Source organism: Peromyscus californicus, unplaced genomic scaffold (assembly GCF_007827085.1).
Source record: "Peromyscus californicus insignis strain IS unplaced genomic scaffold, ASM782708v3 Scaffold_6__1_contigs__length_162567912, whole genome shotgun sequence".
Classification (NCBI taxonomy): domain Eukaryota; kingdom Metazoa; phylum Chordata; class Mammalia; order Rodentia; family Cricetidae; genus Peromyscus; species Peromyscus californicus.
In genome coordinates, this window is record NW_026294584.1 from 23,498,383 (window position 1) to 23,520,170 (window position 21,788).

Sequence of the window (21,788 nt, forward strand, 5' to 3'; positions counted from 1 at the left end):
CACGGGTAAACTGAATACATGGAGGATCAGCGTGAGAAGGGGTTCCACAGAGTGTTTACACCGTGGCAGCAGGCAGCATGCCGTCACTAGATGCCCCTTGCCAGGAGGCAATTGTGCAGATCCACATCACAACCTACAGTCTGTTCAGCTATGAAAACTTGCCTGTGTTCTGCACCAGAGAAATTTTCCTGGGTTTCCCTTCAAATTAAAAAGGGGTTAATGTTGGGAGCAAATATTTCTACTATGGGACTAAACACGTATCCCAAACTTTCTTAGAACTATAGTAAAATCGTCAGCCTGTCTAACCTTAAAGCTGTCATCTAAATTTTGGAGGTGTGGAGACAAGGAATAGAATGGGGGAATTATGGTTCTTGCACATTCCTGGGTCAGCCAGTCCAGAGCAACTGCCTTCCACAGGCTGTCCATCTCTGCAGACAATGCCACGCATTCGAAGTTCCTTCTCCCTGGGTCAGGTCAAGAATCATGTACCATTTGCACTGCAAACGCACTTTCGTGTTTCTAAATGATGGCAGGTGAGAAACGGAGACAGCGGAGCCACTTCCTGCACTCTGGGCTAATCTCTGCTTCAGAGACGAGAGCAGAAAGCCCGAGCAGTGAGGGGAAAAGGCCACAACCCCACACATTTTTAGACTACATGCATGGCTAAGCAATTTCATAAGCCATAGCCTTCTACAGAGAAAAGGTGGGGGGATTCCTGTCTAGGATATCTTGTGAGTGTTGATTCGACAGATAGGGTCTGCCAGAAGGCAGAGAGGACATGGGGCTGGCAGCATGGGGACACCTGTCTTTCCCAGACTGTAAACTCCTCACAAGGCAGAAGGATGGTGAGGGCACGGTGACCCCTCTGTGTCGTGGCCTCACCTGGACTTGGCTATGAGGACTGTGCTACCCTCACCTGTATGTCAAGATGAAAAGATGCGGGACTTACTGCCTCGGCTCCTGGGCCACAGCTTCCAGGCTTTCCCTCCGTGTGCTCTTCTTCCCTTCTTTCTCAACTAGCTTCTTCATGGGGTCTTGTAAGCTCTTGATCATAAGTCACAGGTAGAAAGAAAGAAAGAAAGAGGGGGAAAAAAGGAAAAGAAAAGAACATTACAGAAAAGTCATCAATAAAAATAGTCACCTGCCATCAGTGCCTATAACCACACCCGGGACCAGAGGTTTGCAGAGGTTGTCCTGCTCGAGTGTACACAGGTAAAGTTTTCCATGGTGAAGCAACAACGTTCTCAGTCAGATTCAATGACAACAGCCTACAAGGGAGGGTTGATTTGCCGCTGCATTTATGTTTTCACCTTGGGGATAAGTTACTCAGAAAAGACCTTTTGGTCATTGTGAACTTTCCTTTCCAACCTCAGCGTGCAGCTAAGATAAACGCTCTGCTGTGCCGGAAGCCCACACTCTGACATAGCGGAGGGCTTTCCTCAGCCACCCGAGCTGAGACAACTGCATTTCATTTTTAATTTTGTTTGCTATTTTGCAATTTAAAAAACATCTTTAAAAATAGTAGATAACAAAAATCTATTTTTTTTTAAGAAAAAAATCAAAATAGCATCTTAAATATTCAGACAGCTAACTCCCACGGAAGGACAGAGCAGGTGTCTCCCTAAGTCTTGTAGATTAAAAACAGGCAGTAGCCTTTTTTTTTTCTTTTTTGTTTTGGTTGGCACATCATCTGCTAAAGTTACTGTTTTAAAGGTTTATTAAATATTTAAAGGAAGTTTTTGTTTTTGTTTTCAAGAAGCAGGTTCCTACAAACTGTACACCAGTAGCTAAGACCCAGAAAGCGAAAGCAAACGTTTCCTTAACAGTGAATAATGACAGACACAAAATGACTTCTATTTTGGGCCCTGATTAAAACACAAACCTACGAACACAAAAGGAATATCTCAAGATAGTTATCTTTACATTCTCAGAACTACTGAAGTCCAGGTTCTCATCCCCTGGCCTCCCCGCCCTTCTACCATCCTTCCTGTGCTCCACTCTCCACTCTGGCACACAGAGGGGGGCAGGCAGGCTTCGGGGCCAATGCAGATCGATTAGTGATGGCTGACTGGAGGCCTGGGTGAAGGCGCTCTAAGGCTGTGTCCAGGCACAGCATAGCTGAGGCTGACTTTGGAGTCTGCCCCGGACACCAGATGGATACTGGAGTTACACCCCCAACTGCCAGGCTAGTTTCACTCCCCACACTGAGTAATTTTCCTAAAATACCCATGTCATCATACTACCCTTGTTCTTAAGAATTTATAATAGTTCCTTATTTTTCTCCATGCCTAATCTAAAAACCTCTCTCTGCTTGATTCTAAGTAATCTTAAAACTCAATGCTACCTTCACTGGCTCCTGTTGCTTCTGCAAATCATGCACTTTCTATTCAGTTAGAACCACCTCCTCAGAGTCCCGTGTGCTCATTGTTCCCACCCTATCTTTGTTCTTCCTACTTGTTCACCCTCAGAAATCCTGAATCCTTTCAAAGCCAAAATCAATTACTACTACTGTCCACACAGTTTCACTGGGCACTCCAGATTTGAAAACATCCTTCTCATGCCAAGTGGCATTTACAGTCTGATTATGGAATGGCTTTTTATAGATATTATGTACCTTCTTCACCAACATAATTTGTGTATAAAAATAGATTAGAGTTGAAAATATAGACTATTTTTCATGCTGTGAACATTTAATATTAAATTAAAGTAGATGAGTGTGCATTCACTCACTAGTATTCTGATGTGCGATCAAGGTTTCTAAATCTTTTTTAAACACTTATTTATTTTATATGTGGGGGTTGGGGGTGTGCCAAGGTGCATGTGTGTAGGGCAGAGGACAACTTGCAGAAGCAGTTCTCTCCTTCCACCACACAGGTCCCAGGAATCAAACTCACACTGTCGAGCTTGGCAGCCAGTGTCTATACCTTGCCAACCCAAGGTCTCTTCATTGAGTCTATGTCCCTTGATTTAAGTTCTGAAGCATTTCATTGCATAAAGCCTGTCTGTGCAGCATTGCCATTATCTTTAATGACTCCCTGCCTCTGGACATTAAATTAGTACATTCATCCAACTAATAGTTTTTGAGTGGCTACCATGTATAAGATGCTGTTTGGGATATTTTGGATACCAGTGAAAAGAAAAACTGTCACCAAGTGATGTGTCCAGGCAGATCATTTAAACAGGGAGACAGAAAACCATCAGATCATTATTTCAGTGGATGAGATGTCCTCTCTTGGAGGTGGAATCTCAGCTGAGAGTGAAATAGGAAGAAGAAACCAGTCATGTACAACTCGGTGAGAAGAGAAGCTTGAACACAAAGACCCAAAGGTAAGAGCAGCTTGCTTCGTGTGAAGAGGCCACTGGGGCTGTGACGTGACTGGCAAGAGTAAAAGTCTTCAGAGACCCTATAATGTGGCCAGTAGTGCCTCACAGGGAGAACATTCCTTTACTCAGCTCGTCCACATTGGCCATTTTGCCTCCTTTGTTTCCCCAAACTTTTGTGCTGTTTCTCGAATGCATGACAACTACATACAATCCATGGTCCCTGGCTGCAGCCTAGACTATGAGGGGGAATGCTACAAAGGACAGGATTAGAACAAGTGGCACAATGGATCTGGACCATGCTCTAGATGGTTTATCACTAAAACATCCAGTAAAAGCAGTGCGAAAATGTGTAGGTGTGCATGTGTGTTAGAAACATGTAAACAAAAGCGGGAGTTCATCAGATGTCAAGGGCTTACTTTTTTCAATGCAGTTGCCAATCAGGGCAACACACACACACACACACACACACACACACACACACACACACACACACACACATACACACACCCTCTAACAGAAGCTTTATTCTCCATAGAATGGTTCAGCTCTGATCAGAGTGAAGGCAGGAGCATTTTCAGCCAACGTTCTGATGGCTCCCAGGACTCACTTTCAGATCCTATGACACTTGTCCAGGCCTCCTGGTTCGCTCAATTATCTTCTCATTGTGTTTCCTTTTTGTCAATCAACATTGGGCAGCCCATGGACATGTCTGCTTCAGTGGGCTGCGTCTAGCTGCCACAGCCCTTGTCTAAAACCCCAAGATGCCCTTGACAGTTCCATGGTTATCATCCCTTCTGTCTCCAGCCCACCTCCCCTCCTGACCACACTTGAGCAGCTCTCTGACAATCCCATTGTAATGTAAACCACTCATGCCTTCTTTTCCAGCCCTTCCCCCGTTGGGCCCTTAGCAGGGCCTCAATGGTTGGCTCCCTGTCACCACAGTCACACTTAAGACCCTATTGTGCTTTCCCAACAGAATGGCCGCACTTCCAATTGCTACTTTAATTTACTATTAATAATTCCTGTGACAATTGCTCTTCTCTTCCTACATTACTATTGTCCCTATGATAATTTAGTTTCTGCAGCTTGGGAAGTGCTAAATATGTAGTTGTTGGCTGAAAGTTAATGTATATAATGCCAACTTTAAAAATTAGATCTCTTAGCTAAGAAATTTAAAGGTTCAGGGGAATACTATGAAAAGACCTATAAAACCACAAGGAAAATTAATAGTAAGCACATTACATTAGCTTATTTATTTGCTTTGAGAATTTTGAATGAAGGAGAATATTATGTTCACACGCATCAGCTTATCTGAGATTCAATTCACATGCCACAGAATTCAAACATCTCTAAAGTTGTGAGTCAAAGATTTACAATACATTCACAGAGTTGTACACTCACCAGCATGACCAATTTTAGAACATCGTCAATGGGCAAGTCCAAAGTAAGACTTGTAGATCAAACAAAGTGAAATCAAAAAGATAAAAAGCAGAACGCCACACAAAGCTTGTTTCTTAGGAAAGATGGCATGTGCTGAGATAAAAAGACTCTAAAAGAAAGTTTAAAGGCTCACGTCCCAATCCCACCTGAAAATTAGTTTCCTGTGTGACTGTCGCGTGCACATCATTCTGCAGGATGAAGGAACCAGGGGCCACAGGGAGTGAGTAAATAGTTGGGGGAATTAGGGGTTAGGGATGTTGGAAATGAATTTTTCAGATTACTTTGAAGTCCACAATTTAGATAAAACAAAACAAAACAAAACAAAAACCACTTGACCCTACAGCCTCTTCAGAAGTCCGGAGTGACAGCATTTTCTGAATGACATGAACATGTGCTCAGGCAAAATGAACAGGAGAGGTCTGGGGGCTGTGTGTGAAGAGACAACTCAGCCAGTGGAAGCCACATTTGAGTCCGTGGCCAGAAATGAAAACTCCAAAGCATTCTGCTTCTAAACCTCAACTGGCTCAGTTCTTCACTCAAACTGTCTGTGGCGATCACTGCATGGCAGCAGTGCACAGCGTCAGCCCCTTCACTGGAAGGCTCTCTGTGGATGAAAGGGTGTTTTCAGACCAAGTAACCTTCTCCTGGTCAGGCTACCACAACAGGCTAATAGTTTCCATCGATGCACAAATAGCTTCAGGAAGCACATGCACAATATATAAGATCGGCGTGACAAAGGAAATGTGCAGACCCAGCTTGCAAATGTGTCTTAAAAAGGAAACAGCTTAATATAATAAAGAGAATTACTACTTCCTGTATTAGGAAAATAAAAGCAACAGCAACATTCATCTGAAAGAAAGCAAAACTACCCAACAAAACAAATTCCTGAGACAAAAGGCCAGCAGCCAGTTCTAATAACCCAAATGGAAGCCCAGCTTACACAATGGAGTAACATTTCCTGCAGTCCTTAATTAGACACTTTATTTTCTTATGCGACTTTCCATTAATTATACTGCACACATAGGAAGGTGCCAAATAATTGTCAAAAAAAAGGAAACAAAAGCACTGAAAATAGTTTTGCATGGTCAAAAGATGCGGCATTCAGTTGGGTGTGTGTATGTTTGTGTTTATATAATTAGTAACACATGAGAAATAAAAAGCAGAGGACATGATGTGTGCCAGCCATGCTACTCATGGACATTTAGAACATATGTGCCCCTCTTCCCCACCACACACTTCCCCCACTATGTACAAATGACACCATATAAGGAATACGACTAATCTAGTACTAGAGAGAATTGGGAAGTGAATTGTAGAGCAACAGAGCAAAGTGAAATTAGAGGGGAGATCATCATCACAAGATATATAATCTTATACTTGAAAGTAACATGGGCAATTGGTAGTGGGAAGGCATCACAGTGTGCTGGAAAGAGGTGGTCTTTGGAAATAAATCAAGCAGTGCTTTGACATGAACACGTTTCTCACCATTCTCAGGCCTCAGTTTGCCCACCAGAACATGGAGATAATTTTATGTATACAATTTTAGGGAGCATTAGAAAGCTAAACTGAGAGAATGCAGAGCACCAAACACTCCAAACCATTCTTGTCAGGACTCTGAAGGGTCTAGAGGGAGCCTGGTGGGTTCAGTGACCATCCTGTGATGAGTTCTACACTCTGAGTTCACACTCTCAGACTTCAGAGAGCCTCACAAGCTTCGCTGGTTTCCTGGCATGGAAGTGGAGACTCAGAGAGGTGAAGTAATGGGCTTCAGGCCATTCAGCCACAAAACAACTAGAAGCTATGTTTGAATTTGTCTTTAAAATTGCACTATTTAAGAAAAGGTCTCGAAGAACCAAGTCAAAGACATTTACTCAACTTTCCCTTTAATGAGAAGTGTTAAGGACATGGAAGGGACTCCATTCCACTTTCTTAAAGAGGAGCCACACATTCCCAGGCATTTGAGGGGCTGCGACATAAATTACTGTTTTCATCTACAAGAGAAAACTTCAAAGTATTATTTTTAATTGGAAGTTACGACTGTACTTCTTAAAGGTAGCATTTCTGCTTTCTCCTGCTCACCTGCTCCACAGCCAGAAGTGCCTGTGGGAAGCAATTCATAGCAGGGTGGGAAAAGCCTGAACTTTTCTGTTCCCAGATCTACAGCATATGCACAGAGACTTGGGCACATTACTAGCTGTCTCTGAGCTCCGGTTTCATTTGAAACATGGGAATAAGACTGAACATACCCAAGTGTTCCGAAGGTAATTTGAGGGTTAACTAAAACACAGGCATTTTCTATAAGGTAATGCTGAACTAACAGTGCTATTAATTGCAACCTCAACCTAGGTACATTTAAGACTCACACATATTATATGAAAACTCTCCTAGACATTAGTTCATAGCAAACCGTCTGGTACAGAAGAACTCTCTTTACAGTTGCGCGTATGCTTTTTTTTTTTTCCTGCGAAGAGAAGTTAGGGAAGAATTAGGGTGGGGGCAGGAGAAGCCCCACCCTGTTGTGAGAAGAGCCTGAGTGACCAGCTGCCAGGGAGAAATAATGCCAATCACCAGAAGGCAGAGACAGCAAATGATAGGCAAAGCCTGGCTTGCCCAGCTCAGATTTCAGTGGTGGCCCTGGTCAGCTCATCTATTCCCTCCTCCCCAATAACTGGGATATGCCTCCAAATTTGTTCTTTCCAATGATCTGGCCTGGAACAGCTTGGGAAAAAAAAAAAGGAAAAAGGAAAAAAGAAAGAAAGGAAAAAGCATTGCTCGGAACCCTATAAAGTAATGACTCTGAGTATAAAAGGATATTCTGGATGCTCGCCACGAGTAATTGCCTTGTTGGGACTGTTAACTAAAATAGCATTGCAGAGATATTTACCCAATTTTCATAAAAACTATTATGGCATTATTTTCAAAGCAAGGAACTACAGAGCCATGTGGCCTGTCGGTAAATGCTCAAATGATTAACTGAGAAATGTGGAGGTGGGTGGAAGAAGGCTGCTAGGCATATGAATTTGAGAAAAACAAAATTCAGAAAAGGATGTTTTTGTCTTTTGAAAGCTAAGAGTATTGTGGTCTTCAGAATGGTGTTCCGTGCCCCAGTGCTGGGACCCACACCCCAGAGAGAAGGAAAAGACAGCTACAGCTGTTCCAGCAGTATTTTTGACCATGTTTGAAGTTAAGTTTTTAAGTTCAGGTTTCCTTAGAGGTAAATCTTGGCACAGGTCTAGAGCAAGTTGCAAATCCAATTTGTATTGGTTAGAGCTAGCCTGGCTAAAGAGATGGCACACCCTCCTGCCTTTCTGGCTTTCCCATCCCTGGTGGGAATTGTTTGAGAGCAGACCAAGGCCTGTGGGGTTGAAGGACAGGTTTGGGAATGGAAACTGCCAGATGTCCAGTGGAAAGCAGGAAGGGAGTGGGCTAGGTCAGCCCTCGCTGAGGTCTGGTAAGATCTGCCATTGACAACCGTGCCCGAGAGACTGGTGGTGACCAGTCTGGGATGAAAACGTTAAGAAAAGAACTGAAACTGGGCTGCTAGACCTAGCAACTCCAACAAACCCTCCTCCCAGCTGCTCTCGGCGGCTGGCTTCATTTCAGGCATCAGCACTGATGAAGCTGAAGGCCTCTGCTGTGACTTCCACCCCCGCCATCTCACCTGCCATTACAGCCACTGCTGCCACCACCCTCACCACCAATACCACTGTCACCTCATCCTCCACCACCACGCCCACAAGTCTCAACAGCAGCACAGCCACGACCATTATAATCCAATGTCCACACCGACAGCAACAGTCTTCATTTTCCCAGCCTCTTGTACCACCTCACTTGTACCACCGCCCTTAGCATCATCATCATCATCATCATCATCATCAGCAGCAGCAGCAGCAGCAGCATTATCAGCATCATCATCATCAGCGGCAGCAGCCCCTCCACTACCACCTCATCATTGCTGCCTTCACCACCACCACCACTGGCACAGCTGGGCGTTGGCAGAGTTGGTCTGGCTGGCTGTGCTTTTATGTACTTTTATCATATTATCTGAAAATGTGAAGAGCAAAGTGGAAAAAATCCAGTGTTCGCCTCAAAGCCACTGAAATGAAGTGTGCCACACACAGGGAGATACTTTGCTCCTGACCATTTCTGTTAAACACTAGCACTTGGATGGCTTCAAAAATAAGGATGCGCCGGGCGGTGGTAGTGCACGCCTTTAATCCCAGCACTTGAGAGGCAGAGTCAGGCGGATCTCTGTTGAGTTCGAGGCCAGCCTGGGCTACAGAGTGAGTTCCAGGACAGGCTCCAAAGCTACACACAGAGAAACCCTGTCTCGAAAAACCAAAATAAAAATAAATAAATAATAAATAAATAAATAAATAAATAAATAAATAAATAAATAAATAAATAAATAAAGATGCATCCCAGCAACTCAGGTGTGCAGCAAGAGGAGATGCATTTCAGGCCAGCTTCGACTACAGAGGGAAACACTGTCTCAAATAAAAATTAAAAAAAGAAACAAGTGTGGTATAATCATACACACTATAATCCAGTACTTGGGAGGCTGAAGTAGGAGGATCATGAGTTTAAAGTCAGTGCAGGTTAAGATTCAGTCTTAAACAAATGAGCAGGAACCCCAATAGTCCCGTAATACAAACTCAGTAGGACATGCCGGCCCTCAACTAACCTTCAGAAGTGTGTGTCCACTACCTGAAGGGCTCACTCCTTACCCTCTGTTGTAAGAGACCCAGTCCTCACCCTCTGCTGTAAAAGGCCTACTCCTTACCCTAACATCCCTATAAAAATGCCCAACTCCACCCATGCTGGCTAGAGAAGGAATGGCAATTGATGCAAACGGAGCCATAGATGATCCAGGGAAAAGCCACTTGACTCCTTTGTGGCTGTCGCCTGCCCGGGATGCATGGAGAAATGTATAAGTGATATCTTGGAAGAATGAAGTAAACAACCACATCTAAGGGCTGGCAACTTAAGACAGGCACTTCTCTCCTAATGAGACAGAATTTCATTTAGTTTCTTTAAAATGCTTAAAGCTCTGAGTCCAAATTGCTCCCCCAGAAAAGGGACAACGTTTTCCAGATCCAGCAAGTAACATTCTATGCCTGTCCCCAGGACATGATAATTCCTGCCATGTGAAAGACGTTCCCGGATTTGGAATCAGTGTAAAATTAATTCATTAATGATAATTCATGTACAATATGCATGGTTAGTAACGTCTTAATGAATCAGTAAGTGTTTGTTGTTTGAAAGCAGAAGCATGAGGAAGCTCGCCTTTTCCTGGTAGCCACTTGGAGTCAGACTGCTTCTGTTTCAGCTGGAGACATTACAATGACCAGATTTACATTTTCCTAAGATGAGATTTCAAAGCTCAATTTTCCATAACATTGAACGCTAAAAACTTATCCTGAGATTGAAATGATTCTAACCCCTCCCCAAGGTAGAATCAACATAATCACATCAGGCCTGGACAAAAATAGTAAGCATTTCCATTAAATGGTCAAAATCATCACTTGAATATTGTGAATATATGCAGTAGAGATTCATTTTTATAATGAATTTATTTCACAAAAGAACCATTCTATGTTTCTTAGTGAAAGGTCTATTTGAAGTTCGAGGAGCATGAGGTGCATCCATACATTTCTGCTGTAAGAAAGTCTTCCTCCCAAACAGGACACACCAAGTGTTTAACACATTAATTATCATCCTTCATCAAGCACAAAACTAATAGTCAGGAAATACAGCTGCAATGTCACAATTACCAACGCACTCAGAATACAGCCCGAAGCAAAGAGAACAAATGGGCCGCTTTTCATTAACAGAGCTTGGCAAGCCTCTCCTAAGACAATGTTTCTTTCCAGTCAGAGTCCCAAAAGGCATTTAAGGGACTATTCACTTATGTAAACCTGGAGGACAAATTAATTGTAAAAACATTTATTTATATTTCAAAATACCCATTATCAATATAGAGTGCCATTCTAAAACTATAGGTTTTAAAAAAATTTATTGGATGAAATAAAAATTTCATAAATAATAATAAATAATACAGACCATGTATTTTAAAAGGATATTGGTACAAGAGTTCTGGATATTCAGACAGTGTCATCATACTTGATCAGGGCACATAGGGAATTAATGTATTTCCTTTTCATGTTTTATGGCATACAATTTGATACACAAGTACATCTATCTATAAAAAATAATGACCTGTGTATAACAGGATTCTATTATGTCCAGTGGGAGTCCACATAATTATCAGCTCTGTCACCACTGAAAGCCTAGATGGACATCATTCTCTAATGCTAATGAAGGAACAGCTTACTTGATGGGTTTTTGGATACTTACCATTAATCTGACTGAAACACCATTATATTTCAACAGATGTATTTATCCTACAAGATTATGTTATAAATAAGCTGTGCACTATTATTTAAACTATAAGGGAGGGTCAAGGGATATAAAAGCTGTCTGCCCAAAATATTTGTAATTATGTCCTAAATCATGACAGTTAAACTTTCACTAAATTACTGCTCAGAAATATTCTAACATAAGCAGTATGATCCTTTCTGTAGAGTGAACAGCACGGCAAAAATCACAGAGCCATATTTTCCTCAGCCCAGGAAGCCAGGGACACACGTGTGTTCTCCCATGCTTGTGGCGTGACTTCAGTGTCATGAGTTCACACTGTCATTTATATGCAGTGAACTCAAACATGAACATTTTAAAATTATATTTGAGGTAGGGGCCATTTCATTTGTCTCTGGGCCAATTTCTGTTTCAAAAGACAGATAACCTTTGGCACTGGACGCAAATTAAAACATGTGGGCTTGGGATACAGGTTAGCAGTAGAGTATTTTTCTAGCACGCATGAGGTCCTAGGTTCAATCCTTAATACTATAAAAAGAAAAATGAAACAACAACAACAGCAGAACAATCATGATGGCCCAGAAGTGTCCCGTGGAAGGGTAGTCTGCAGTCTGCTCAGGCCAGGCTAAGAACTGTGGGTAGCTTGGGTTGCAGATTTAATCTGCCTTGGTCAGGAGGGCTACTTCCTAAGTTGTTGAAAGCATCAGTAAATCACAAAGAAGAAATGCAGCTGTTTCCAACAGTCACACTGCCAGTGTGACAGGCTGCTTGCTGACTGTGTACAGGACATTTGGCTGGATGATGGACATACAGGATGTATAAGAAATAAAAAGCTTCTCTTGGTAAGTGTGTATAGTTGACAGAGTGAAACCGTGCATATTTAGGGTGCATTCACCACGAGGCATGTCAGTGAATACCAACAACTGAGCAAGGCAGGGAATGTGAGGAACAACTTCATGGCCAGGTGTCCTTCCTGGAGTCAGCTTGGACACAGCTCAGGGCAAGTGGACACTCCTGCGTCCCTCCTGAGACCTTCACTTTCACACAAGGTCTTTGAAGGTCTCTACCTCAGTACTTTTGTAAATTTGTAGGTGACTTATAAACATTTAAAATCAAAGATGCATTTTAAGGCCAAAAAAAAAAAATAGGTTTTTTCCAATGTTTTGTTAGCAAGGTGGACCCTTATAAATTCCCTTACAAATTAGAAGTGAGCAATTTCAAGGTTTGCTTTTGCTAGTTCTTGCCTGATAGTTTTCTTTCAAAGACACAACCCAGCAACAAAGTGCCCACTGTTCTCTCCCATCATTCTCAAAATCCTTCTGGAATGAAAATCACTTTCTTATCTTGATGTGCATTCATTTCTAGTAACCATTAGGGCAAGATAATTCCAAATCAGTTTCAATACTGAGAATCAGACACTGTATGCACAAATCCCCTTTGAGGCAAGGATCCTTGAGTTTAATGTTGTTCTTTCAATTAGAAAATATTACTATAGTCTTATGGAACGTTCCAATCCTATGTTGGAGGTAACTTCAGAATAAAGTGATAGTTTTCAGAAAGAAGGGAGGAAAGAAATATATCTTCTCAGATGAGCATATTCAGATTTAATAATTAAAAAGTAGGGATGTAACTCAGTGGTAGAGCACCTGTCTAGCATGTACAAAGCCTGAATTCCATTCCAGGTAATGGGAAAAGAAAAGAAAACTAAAGAAAACAAAAAGGAATTAGTTACTTGTTCTTGAGCAATCTTGTCTTCAACAATGTCAGATAAGTACGGATTATCATGATATATGATGAAAGGCGCTCTCTGACTGTAGGGCTCTGGGAATAGTGACACTGCCTTGGGTTTGCCTTGTAATCCAAACAAAATTTCCTTTTCATCGATTTGCTAGTGGTCTCTCTCGCTTTCATACCTTTAACGTTGTGAACTCATACGGTTGGTAACCTTTGAAGCTTTCATGGATGGCTGCCATGGTGTGAGAAGTTTTTTCCCAAAAGTGGAGCAGAGTGGTCTGTAAGGAAAGATGGTAAAGTCATTAATGTCTCAAATGCCCCCTTCTGACCCTGGTCCTCAGAGAAGTGGTCTTATCTATAACTTTGCAGGTGGTCTCAACTTATTGGCACTCATCTTTGTACCTCTGTTTCTCTGATGGATAGTTCTCTTAGACCTTGGTATGTCATCCAACTGAGTTTCTATCAATGCTTGGGTTGCTCCTACCACTTGGGACCCTCACCTCTCCATCTTCTGTGTCCCATTCAGTACATTCTCCAAAACCCAGGGTTTTCATCTCATTGTATGATACATTGATTTCTCCCTCTCAAAGTCTCATTGGCATTCCTTTTTGTTTTTCTGGGGGTGGTGGTGGTGGTAGTGGTGAGACAGAGTCACATGGGGTGACCCTGGATGACCTGGAACTTGCTTTCTAGACCAGGGTAGCCTTGAACTCACAGAGATCCACTTACCTCAGCCTCCTGAGTGCTAGGATTAAAGGCATGTACCACCATGGCCTACTCATTGGCATTCTTAAAAGTTTTTTTCTGCTTGAAATACCTTTTCTAGAGGTTTGGGAAATACAGTAAAATCTTGCAGCTTCCAGTTTACTTCCTAAACTTTGAATTCTTTGAGGAAAAGGAATGGGGATATAGCAATTTTCACATTCCTACAACTCCAAGCATCTGGTGTTTCACATGCATTTGGAGTCGCCAGCACTGAGGATAGACACAGGGTTACACTGAGGATCTTAGTATTAAGAGAGACAAAACCAAGCGTGCTGAATAATCACAACATGAGACATGTAGGGTATCGTGCTAACAGGGTCCAGAGTAGGATCTGGAAGAGGCACAGATGAAGAAGAAAGGTATTCCAGGCACAAAGGACCCACAAAACAAGTGCAAGAAAATAGAAAATTCCACTGTGTGTACAGCACACAGTGACTGTACTGTTGATTAAACTGCAGGACCTTCAAGAGCAGAGAAGAGGATGCATTCAAAATCTGTGACGCCCAGGTCATACTTTCCATTCAAACTCAGAATTCCCCATTATCTAAGCCTCTGGCAACTCTTTGTTCATTAAAACAGATATCACTTTGTTACCTGGTACGTTGCTAGCATGTGAGATAAGAGATTGCATCTGCTTGCTCCAAGAAGATCCACCTTTTGACACACATCCATCTTCAATTTGTCAAAGTTTTTTTTTGCAAGGCGTACTTGTGTCTGTACCTACGAAAGAAAAACCAAGTCTGAGACACTCAAAACTCTATGAAGTTAAAATTTGCAGGTGAGGAAAGACCAGAGAAGGGCGTTTCTGTCTTACATAAGAAAACATTAAAAGTTCCAGGCAGATGAGCAGATCTGACAACCATCCTTTAACTTCCAAAATACCTAGATAAGAATTGTGATGATCATAATTTTGTAACAGACTTACTATACAAATTATATGTTTTGCAGAATGAGATTAATAATGCTGTCTCCTTGGGGCAATTACAAGCTAGCCATAGTGAGGAGAAGTTTGGAGATGCAGATGCTAAAAACTCTTGGCTGCAGAGTTCTCTGGAAGCTGAGTTACCACACAGTCCTCAATGGCCTTTTCCTTGTGTTACATTTTCTTGTGTAACACTTGATGAAATGCAGAAGCTATCATTGATACAATCCTATGTACTGATTTCTATACTTTCTTGGGGTTTCACTTTTTTCTAACATCATTTTACTGTTTCAGAAGCCAACTGAGGCATTATCTCTAAGAATTTTGCCACTGCCTAAAACATATTTGCCACAGCCTGAAACATTCCTACCAATAAATTTTCAATTTTTATTATTGACTGATGAACACCAGCAAACCTCCAACCACCCATGAATCCCTGTAATGCAGGGAAGGGGTGATGGCCAGGAGAGTTTTGCACATGTTAACTCTATATATTATGTTACAAGAAAAGTAGAGGTGCAAATTTAGAGGGCTACAGATAGTTGAGTAGGTAAAGTGCTTAAGTAGAGTTTATGAAGCCCAGAGTTCCAGCTCCATTCCAAGCACTGCATAAACTGGGTGCAGCCGCCCACTCCTGCAGAGTTCCAGTCCCAGCACTGCATAAACTGGTTGCAATGGATGGCCCACTCCTGTAGAGTTCCCAGCACCGCATAAACTGTGTGCAGCGGCTCACTCCTGTAGAGTTCCCAGCACTGCATAAACTGGGTGCAGAGGCCCACTCCTGTAGAGTTCCAGTCCCAGCACTGCATAAACTGGGTGCAGCAGCCCGCTCCTGTAGAGTTCCCAGCACTGCATAAACTGGGTGCAGCAGCCCGCTTCTGTAGAGTTCCCAGCACTGCATAAACTGCGTGCAGCAGCTCGCTCCTGTAGCTCCAGCAATCTAGAGGTGAAGGCGAAAGGGTCAGAAGTTTCAGATCATCTTTGGCTATGTAGCGAGTTTGAGGCCAGCCTGGGCTACATGAGACACTGTCTAAATCACGTATTTCTTTAAAAACCATGAAGTCAAAAATCTCCCCTTCCACTTCTGGAACCCGGTGCCTGTGGTGTGACACCTTGCACAGCCTTGGTGCAGAGGGAAGGGGCTTGGACCTGCCTAGGTTTAGTGAGCTGGGCTCTGCTGACTCCCCATGGGAGACCTCGATTTGGGGGATGTAGGGATGCAGGGTGGCTTGGGAAAGAGGGCTGGGTGGTGGGAGGAGGGAGGAAGGGGGAGGTCTGTGGATAGCATGAGGAGTGAGTAGAAAATTTCTTAATAAAGAAAAATAAAATAAAATAAAAAAAGAAAAAAAATCTCCCCTTCCTCTAATCCAAAGCACCACCCACCATATTATATTACGGATGAGGAAAGCCAGTCACATTAAAAAAAAGAACAACATTTTATTGAGTTACTTTTTTATGTATAAAATCTCTATATATTTAATGTGTTCGGCTTGATAAATTCAAATATTAAATTATTTTACAAAACTCTTGAGGCATAGAACCTGGGCAGATGAGTTTTAGAAGTAGTGCTGACTTATTATTTATAGTGTTTTCATCCTAACACACCAGGCAGCACAGACAATGTCTCTTTTGTCCACCACTGGATCAGCAAGCAGCCTAGTGCAAGGGTGGGACTGAATACACACTTGTTGACTGAATGAAGAACTTTCCCATGCCATTTCTAAATGTCCATAATTAAAACAGCTTTAAAAATAGTAAGTGTGGGGGGGCGCTGGCCAGATTGCTCAGTGGACAAGGACATATGCTACCAAGCCTGATGACCTGAATTCAATTCCTGGACTCCATAGAAGAAGGAAACCAACTCTCACAGGTTGTCCCTTCAACCTTCACATGAGGGCTGTGGCATAAGTGTGCACGTTTCACTATAAAAAAGTAGTGATTTTATTTCTCATGAAACTAAATAAATACATTATTTGATATAAATACAATTATTTCACTATCAATAATAACATAGTCACAGCTTACAAGTTTATAAGGAATTATACAATAATAGGAATGCTAGGTATAAATGTAACAATTGATTTAATTTATTCACTACGTGCTAATAGTCTATTTTAGCTGTTATAATGACCTTCCTTCCCTTGTTGAGGACAACGGGAGCCTTTACCAAGGCAAGGGCTCACTTAGGACAGGGCTGGCTCTCTGATTTAGTAGCCATGCTACTATGCTCATTCAAGCACTTTACCCTACTGCCTGGAAAATCAAGAAGCTCAAAACTGGATCTTACTTAGAAATACAAGTTCCCCTTTAGGACTGTAGGCAATTGGAAACAACAAGGCTAAGCATTTAACACTACATCAACAGAATTAATACCCACAAGAATCGTGGCTGCATGGATAGCTGCACACAGAATTTTCTAAGAATTCCTCTTAATTCTCTATCTGTCATGCTGGTGAAACCAGTGGGCAGCAGCTACTATCCCCTCTCAACTGTCTCACTCTGAGCACAAGCATGCTGGAAATTGATTATTCTTTACTGCAGAGTGGAGACTCGAATATCTTCTCCTGGGAGCTCTGACTGTAAGAAGAGTTTAAGGTGAGTGACCTATCATTGATGTTCTGCTTTCCCCTGAGAGGAGCAAAAGATGGAAAGAAGAACAGGGGCTTCTGGGGGTCAGGGAAGAAGACGAAATCTAGACGGACAGAATTTTAGCAGCTGAGATTTTTGCTGTAGAGCACTTTGGTCAGCATTATTTGGCCAGAAGGACCTCTTCAACTGGGATCCTGAAAGACATCTGTCCTCAGCCTTAAACTTGTAAGGGGAAAGAGCATGTTTGGGGCATGTTGTCCATTCAGTACATGTTTATAGAGCACATATGAGTCAGGTTAACTATGCATGGCAGGGATTATCTTTAAAGTAATAACACATATAATGTATAGTCACTAAATGTTTATGAATGATTGCACATTGTTATGAGCATCCTAATACAACATATAGTCACTAGATATTTGAATGCACATTCTCATGAGCATCCTAAGCTTCTAAGGAGGAGAGAAAAGTTAACAATTATAACACAATGAAAGAAGTGTAAGGTAGAACTGTAATCAGGCCTTTGTATCATGTAATCAGGCCTTTTTATCAGAACCGTCAGCTCCCCAATAATGACAAGGAGACATTATTAATTATGAAAGCTCGGCCAATAGCTTAGGCTTGTTTCTAACTAGCTATTATAACTTAAATTAGCCCATTTCTATTAATTTACATTCTGCCTCGTGGATTTATTACCTTTACTCTGTATTGCTCATGCTGCTTTCCTGCTTCTTCCATGTCCAGATGGCGACTCTGCCTTCTTTTTCCCAGTGCTCTCTCTGCCACCTAAATCCTGCCTAGCTATTGGCCATTCTTATTAAACCAATCTGAGTTATATTTCTTCACAGTGTACAAGATTTATTCCACAACATAGAACTGAGAACAGAGAGAACCCAGACAAGGGAACAAGGAACGCTGCTGGGGTCGGGGTCATTGTAGAGCATCGGCATTATTACTGCTGGGCAGTGGCATCACTGTAGGGCGATGGCATTAAAGCCCCAAGGAGTGTCCTTCCTGTATCTTCTTACACTTGGCGCTGTAACTTTGTAGTCTCCTCTAACTCTGAAATCAGGCTTGGCCATGTGACTTGGTGTTGGACAATGAGAGGCTGACAGATGTAAGGAGACTGGAAACTTGAAAAAGGGAATGCCAGCATGTTTCCACTTTCCCTCTGCCTTCTCTGGGATGGCCATGAGAATACACTCAGATTGGCCAGCTGGAGGGGTGTGAGCCACACGGCATGAGGAGACTTAAGGAGGGGATTCAGCCATTATTAACAGTCTTTCCCTGCCCTGTAGCTGACTACCAACCAGCATGTGAATAACCCCCCTACCGGAAACACCCTGTTAACCATAGACTTACAAGCAATAAAGAGATGTTTATTGTTGTAAGCACTTGAATGCTATGGTGGTTTTATTTCACAGCATGATTACAACCACAGATTATTGCTGTAAACAGTCAGGAAACAGGCAAGGAGGGTTTCTTAGAAGAGCCAATACTAGAGGTGGTTCTCAAAGTAAATCTAAGGTTCATAGAAGACTGTCTTACTTACATGGAAGTTCTAGAGTTTTCTAATAAGATGCAAATTAAACATTTTTCTTGGGTACAAATTTTTATTTTTTTCCTTTATGTGATCAGTTACTCATAGGTACTCACATTCTACGAGAGAGCTTGTGTCCTTTGCTTATAACATACAACTTATGAAATCATAGTTTGAGATGTGCCTCAGATAATTTTGTTTGGATTTTGAGGGGTAATTTTAGAAATGGAGAGGATTTCAATCTTGACCCAGTGAGTTCTGAGAGGCCATATGCTTTGTGTGTCAACAATGATTATTAAAACACTTAACGCACTGCTGAGCTCCCAAATGCTATGTCCTTTCCATGCCAAACAAGGAGGATGTGACACTGCTGGGCATTTGGAATCCAGAACAATTTGTTTAATAGTTTGTGTCCCATGTCTGCTCTCTAAAACACACTTTTAGCCTAGGCGAGCAAAAAACTCCAAGGACCCAGCAAAGCGCAGACCACCACTGTGAGAGCAATTTCACATGCCTTCAGATGCACTTGAGTGAGAATGTTTTCATTATCATTCCTCTCCATCCCATATAAATTCAATTCAATTACATAAACATCTTAAGGAGCCCCTGTGGTTTTCAAGGCTCTTTAAAATTTTTTTCACTCAAATAAATGCACCCTTTGTTTATTTCTTCATTTCATTTCTGTTACCCCACCTTTCTCCTCTTATTTCTCAGACTTTCGGAAGTGATTATGCATATTAGACCCTCTTTAGTCTGGGTCTTGTCTTCCCCAGGCCACAGAAATTCAATTTACCTGAGAAAGCAGCCAGGGCTCCACTGCCAAAGCTACAAGGCCTATCTCTGTACTCATTCCTCCTTATGTGAAATTCTACCTTTTAGCCCCCAACTTGAACTACCCAGGGTAAAGGCAAAGTCATCCATCCTCAGTTCATTCTGGTTTTGCTACCAGTGGGGGAAGAGCTTCATGTTACCCCACAACCAAGTAACCAGAGCATACTTTTGTTGTTTTCTAAGGGTTTTATTTCCTTTAAGAACAAAAGAAAACAATCCCACTCTTTGACCTTCTTTCAGGAGATAACTGATACACACACATGTGCACACACATACACACATACAAACACATACACACACAAACACACACACCCATGCACACACACACTCACACACAAACACATACACACACATCTGTGCACACACACAAGAACACACACACACCTATGCACACACACATTCACACACAAACACATACACACATCTGTGCACACACACAAACACACACCCATGCACATACACACTCGCACAAACACACACACACACATACAAGGACACACATCCTAAAAGAACTGAGCATGGCTACCAGTGTGAAAAGTAGTCCCGCTGTGAGGTGAGGCAGGGAGGAATATGAAGAGAGAGGTAATAGGGCAGGCCATAGACTGGTCGTGGACGAGCATAACTGGGCTGCTGAGAACATGTATCAAGGTGGTATAAGATGGAGCAGGAGGAGGTCAGGTCAAATCATGCAGTCTTACTTGGGTGCTTAGAATTGTTGTTTTTGACCTAGACATGGCAGAACAATCTTGGAGGCTTTTAAGCAAGGGAGAGCCAGGACTCTGTTCTTGGTTTGGCAAGATCACTTGGTGCAGTGTGCGGACAGGCGGGAGGAGAGAGATGAGGTGGAGAAGGATAGATCGAAATTCAAGGGGAATGATGACAGAGCTTTCGACAGGTGGTGATGCTGGGTACAGAAAACAATGTGCTGACCCAAGAGAGACTCAGGAGACAAAGGAGGCCTGGAGGAGAGAGTACAAGAGAGAAAAACAACACCTTCCAGTCCTGTTCTGTGCCAACAGCTCTCTTCTGTATATGCCCTATGGTCCAAGCATCTCTGATACCCTAGAGTCTTCATTTCAATGTATGCGTTACCTCCACAGCTTCATACAACGGCCTCTCAGGGCGTCCTTGAAGGGACTCTGACCCTGCCACACAATGCCTGGCCTCAGCAACTCTACACAGTCCCCGCAATCTTTCATCCTTTATGCCTTTAAAGCCAGTGCCATATGGATAAGGATTCCAAGTTCTGCAGTCACCATGGGTTATACTCATTTCCCCAGATATATCAGCTTGGGTGTGCAGACTCTAGGGAAACTCTCTCTCCTGGGCAGTTGCTTTAAAGACCAGGAAACCCCTCCCCTACTACTAGGCCCATTCTCAGCTCAGGCTTTCTCTTTTCACACAAATTTCTTTGCAAGTTGGGTCCTTTGAGGTGGGAGGAGGTCTTGTCCAAATGTAGAATGCCAGGTTTCTCTTTGGTAGTGCTAATCCCTTCATACATCTTTCCTCCTCCTCTTCCAAACAAACTAATCCATTGTCTTTGAATTCAACTTCACTCGACTTCTCAGACATAGGCAGGATGAACAAAGCAAAATTTTTGCCCAAAATATCACACAGATGGCCCCAACTCTAACTCCTGGTGGAATCCTTGTTGCTCCCAAACCCTCCGAAGGCAGGCCTCGACTGTTGGCAGTTCCCTCAGCATCCTTGTCTTCTAGGCTCCTTCCAGAATGGCCTATTGAGCTCTGTTTACAGAATTCAGTGACTTTTCTAACCCAAAGGTGCAAACCCTTTTACATTCCAACCACAGAAAACGTTTCCAGATCTAAGAATCACACGGCCAGATTAAACACAGCAGCAGGCCCACATCTCAGTTGCAATTTCTGTCTTAGTTTCTTTTCTTGTTGCTGTTATCAAATACTGACAAAAGCCATTAAGGAAGAAAAAGTTCGTTTCAATTCACGGTTCAAGACACAGTCCCTGACAGAGAAGTCAAGGCAATGGGTGCTTGAAGCAGCTAGTCATATCATACCCACCATCAGGAAACAGAGAAGGATGAATAGATGCTGGCGCCCAGCTTGCTTCCTCCATTTTATAGAGCTCAGAATCCCCTGCTCAAGGAATGGTTCAATCCCCAGCTGAAGATGGGTCTTCCCATACAATCAACATAACCAAGATAAGCCCCCACAGGCACACCCAGTGGCCCAACTCCCTGGAGTTTCTAGATTCTGTCCGCTGACAATCAGCACTAAGCATCATCGCATT

The 21,788-nt window shown here is 42.5% G+C and overlaps 1 protein-coding gene across 6 annotated transcripts in view; it reads right to left on the minus strand.

Moving 5' to 3' along the window:
- Ica1 (islet cell autoantigen 1) overlaps positions 1-21,788 on the minus strand; it is a 147,778-nt gene that overhangs the window by 27,034 nt on the left and 98,956 nt on the right. For all 6 annotated transcript variants that reach the window (XM_052721877.1, XM_052721876.1, XM_052721875.1 and 3 more), the window contains exons 7-9: positions 14,236-14,361; positions 13,056-13,154; positions 950-1,044 (exon numbers count right to left, since the gene is read on the minus strand). In XM_052721877.1, coding sequence (XP_052577837.1) covers positions 950-1,044; positions 13,056-13,154; positions 14,236-14,361 — 320 coding nt within the window. The remainder of the gene's footprint in view (positions 1-949; positions 1,045-13,055; positions 13,155-14,235; positions 14,362-21,788) is intronic.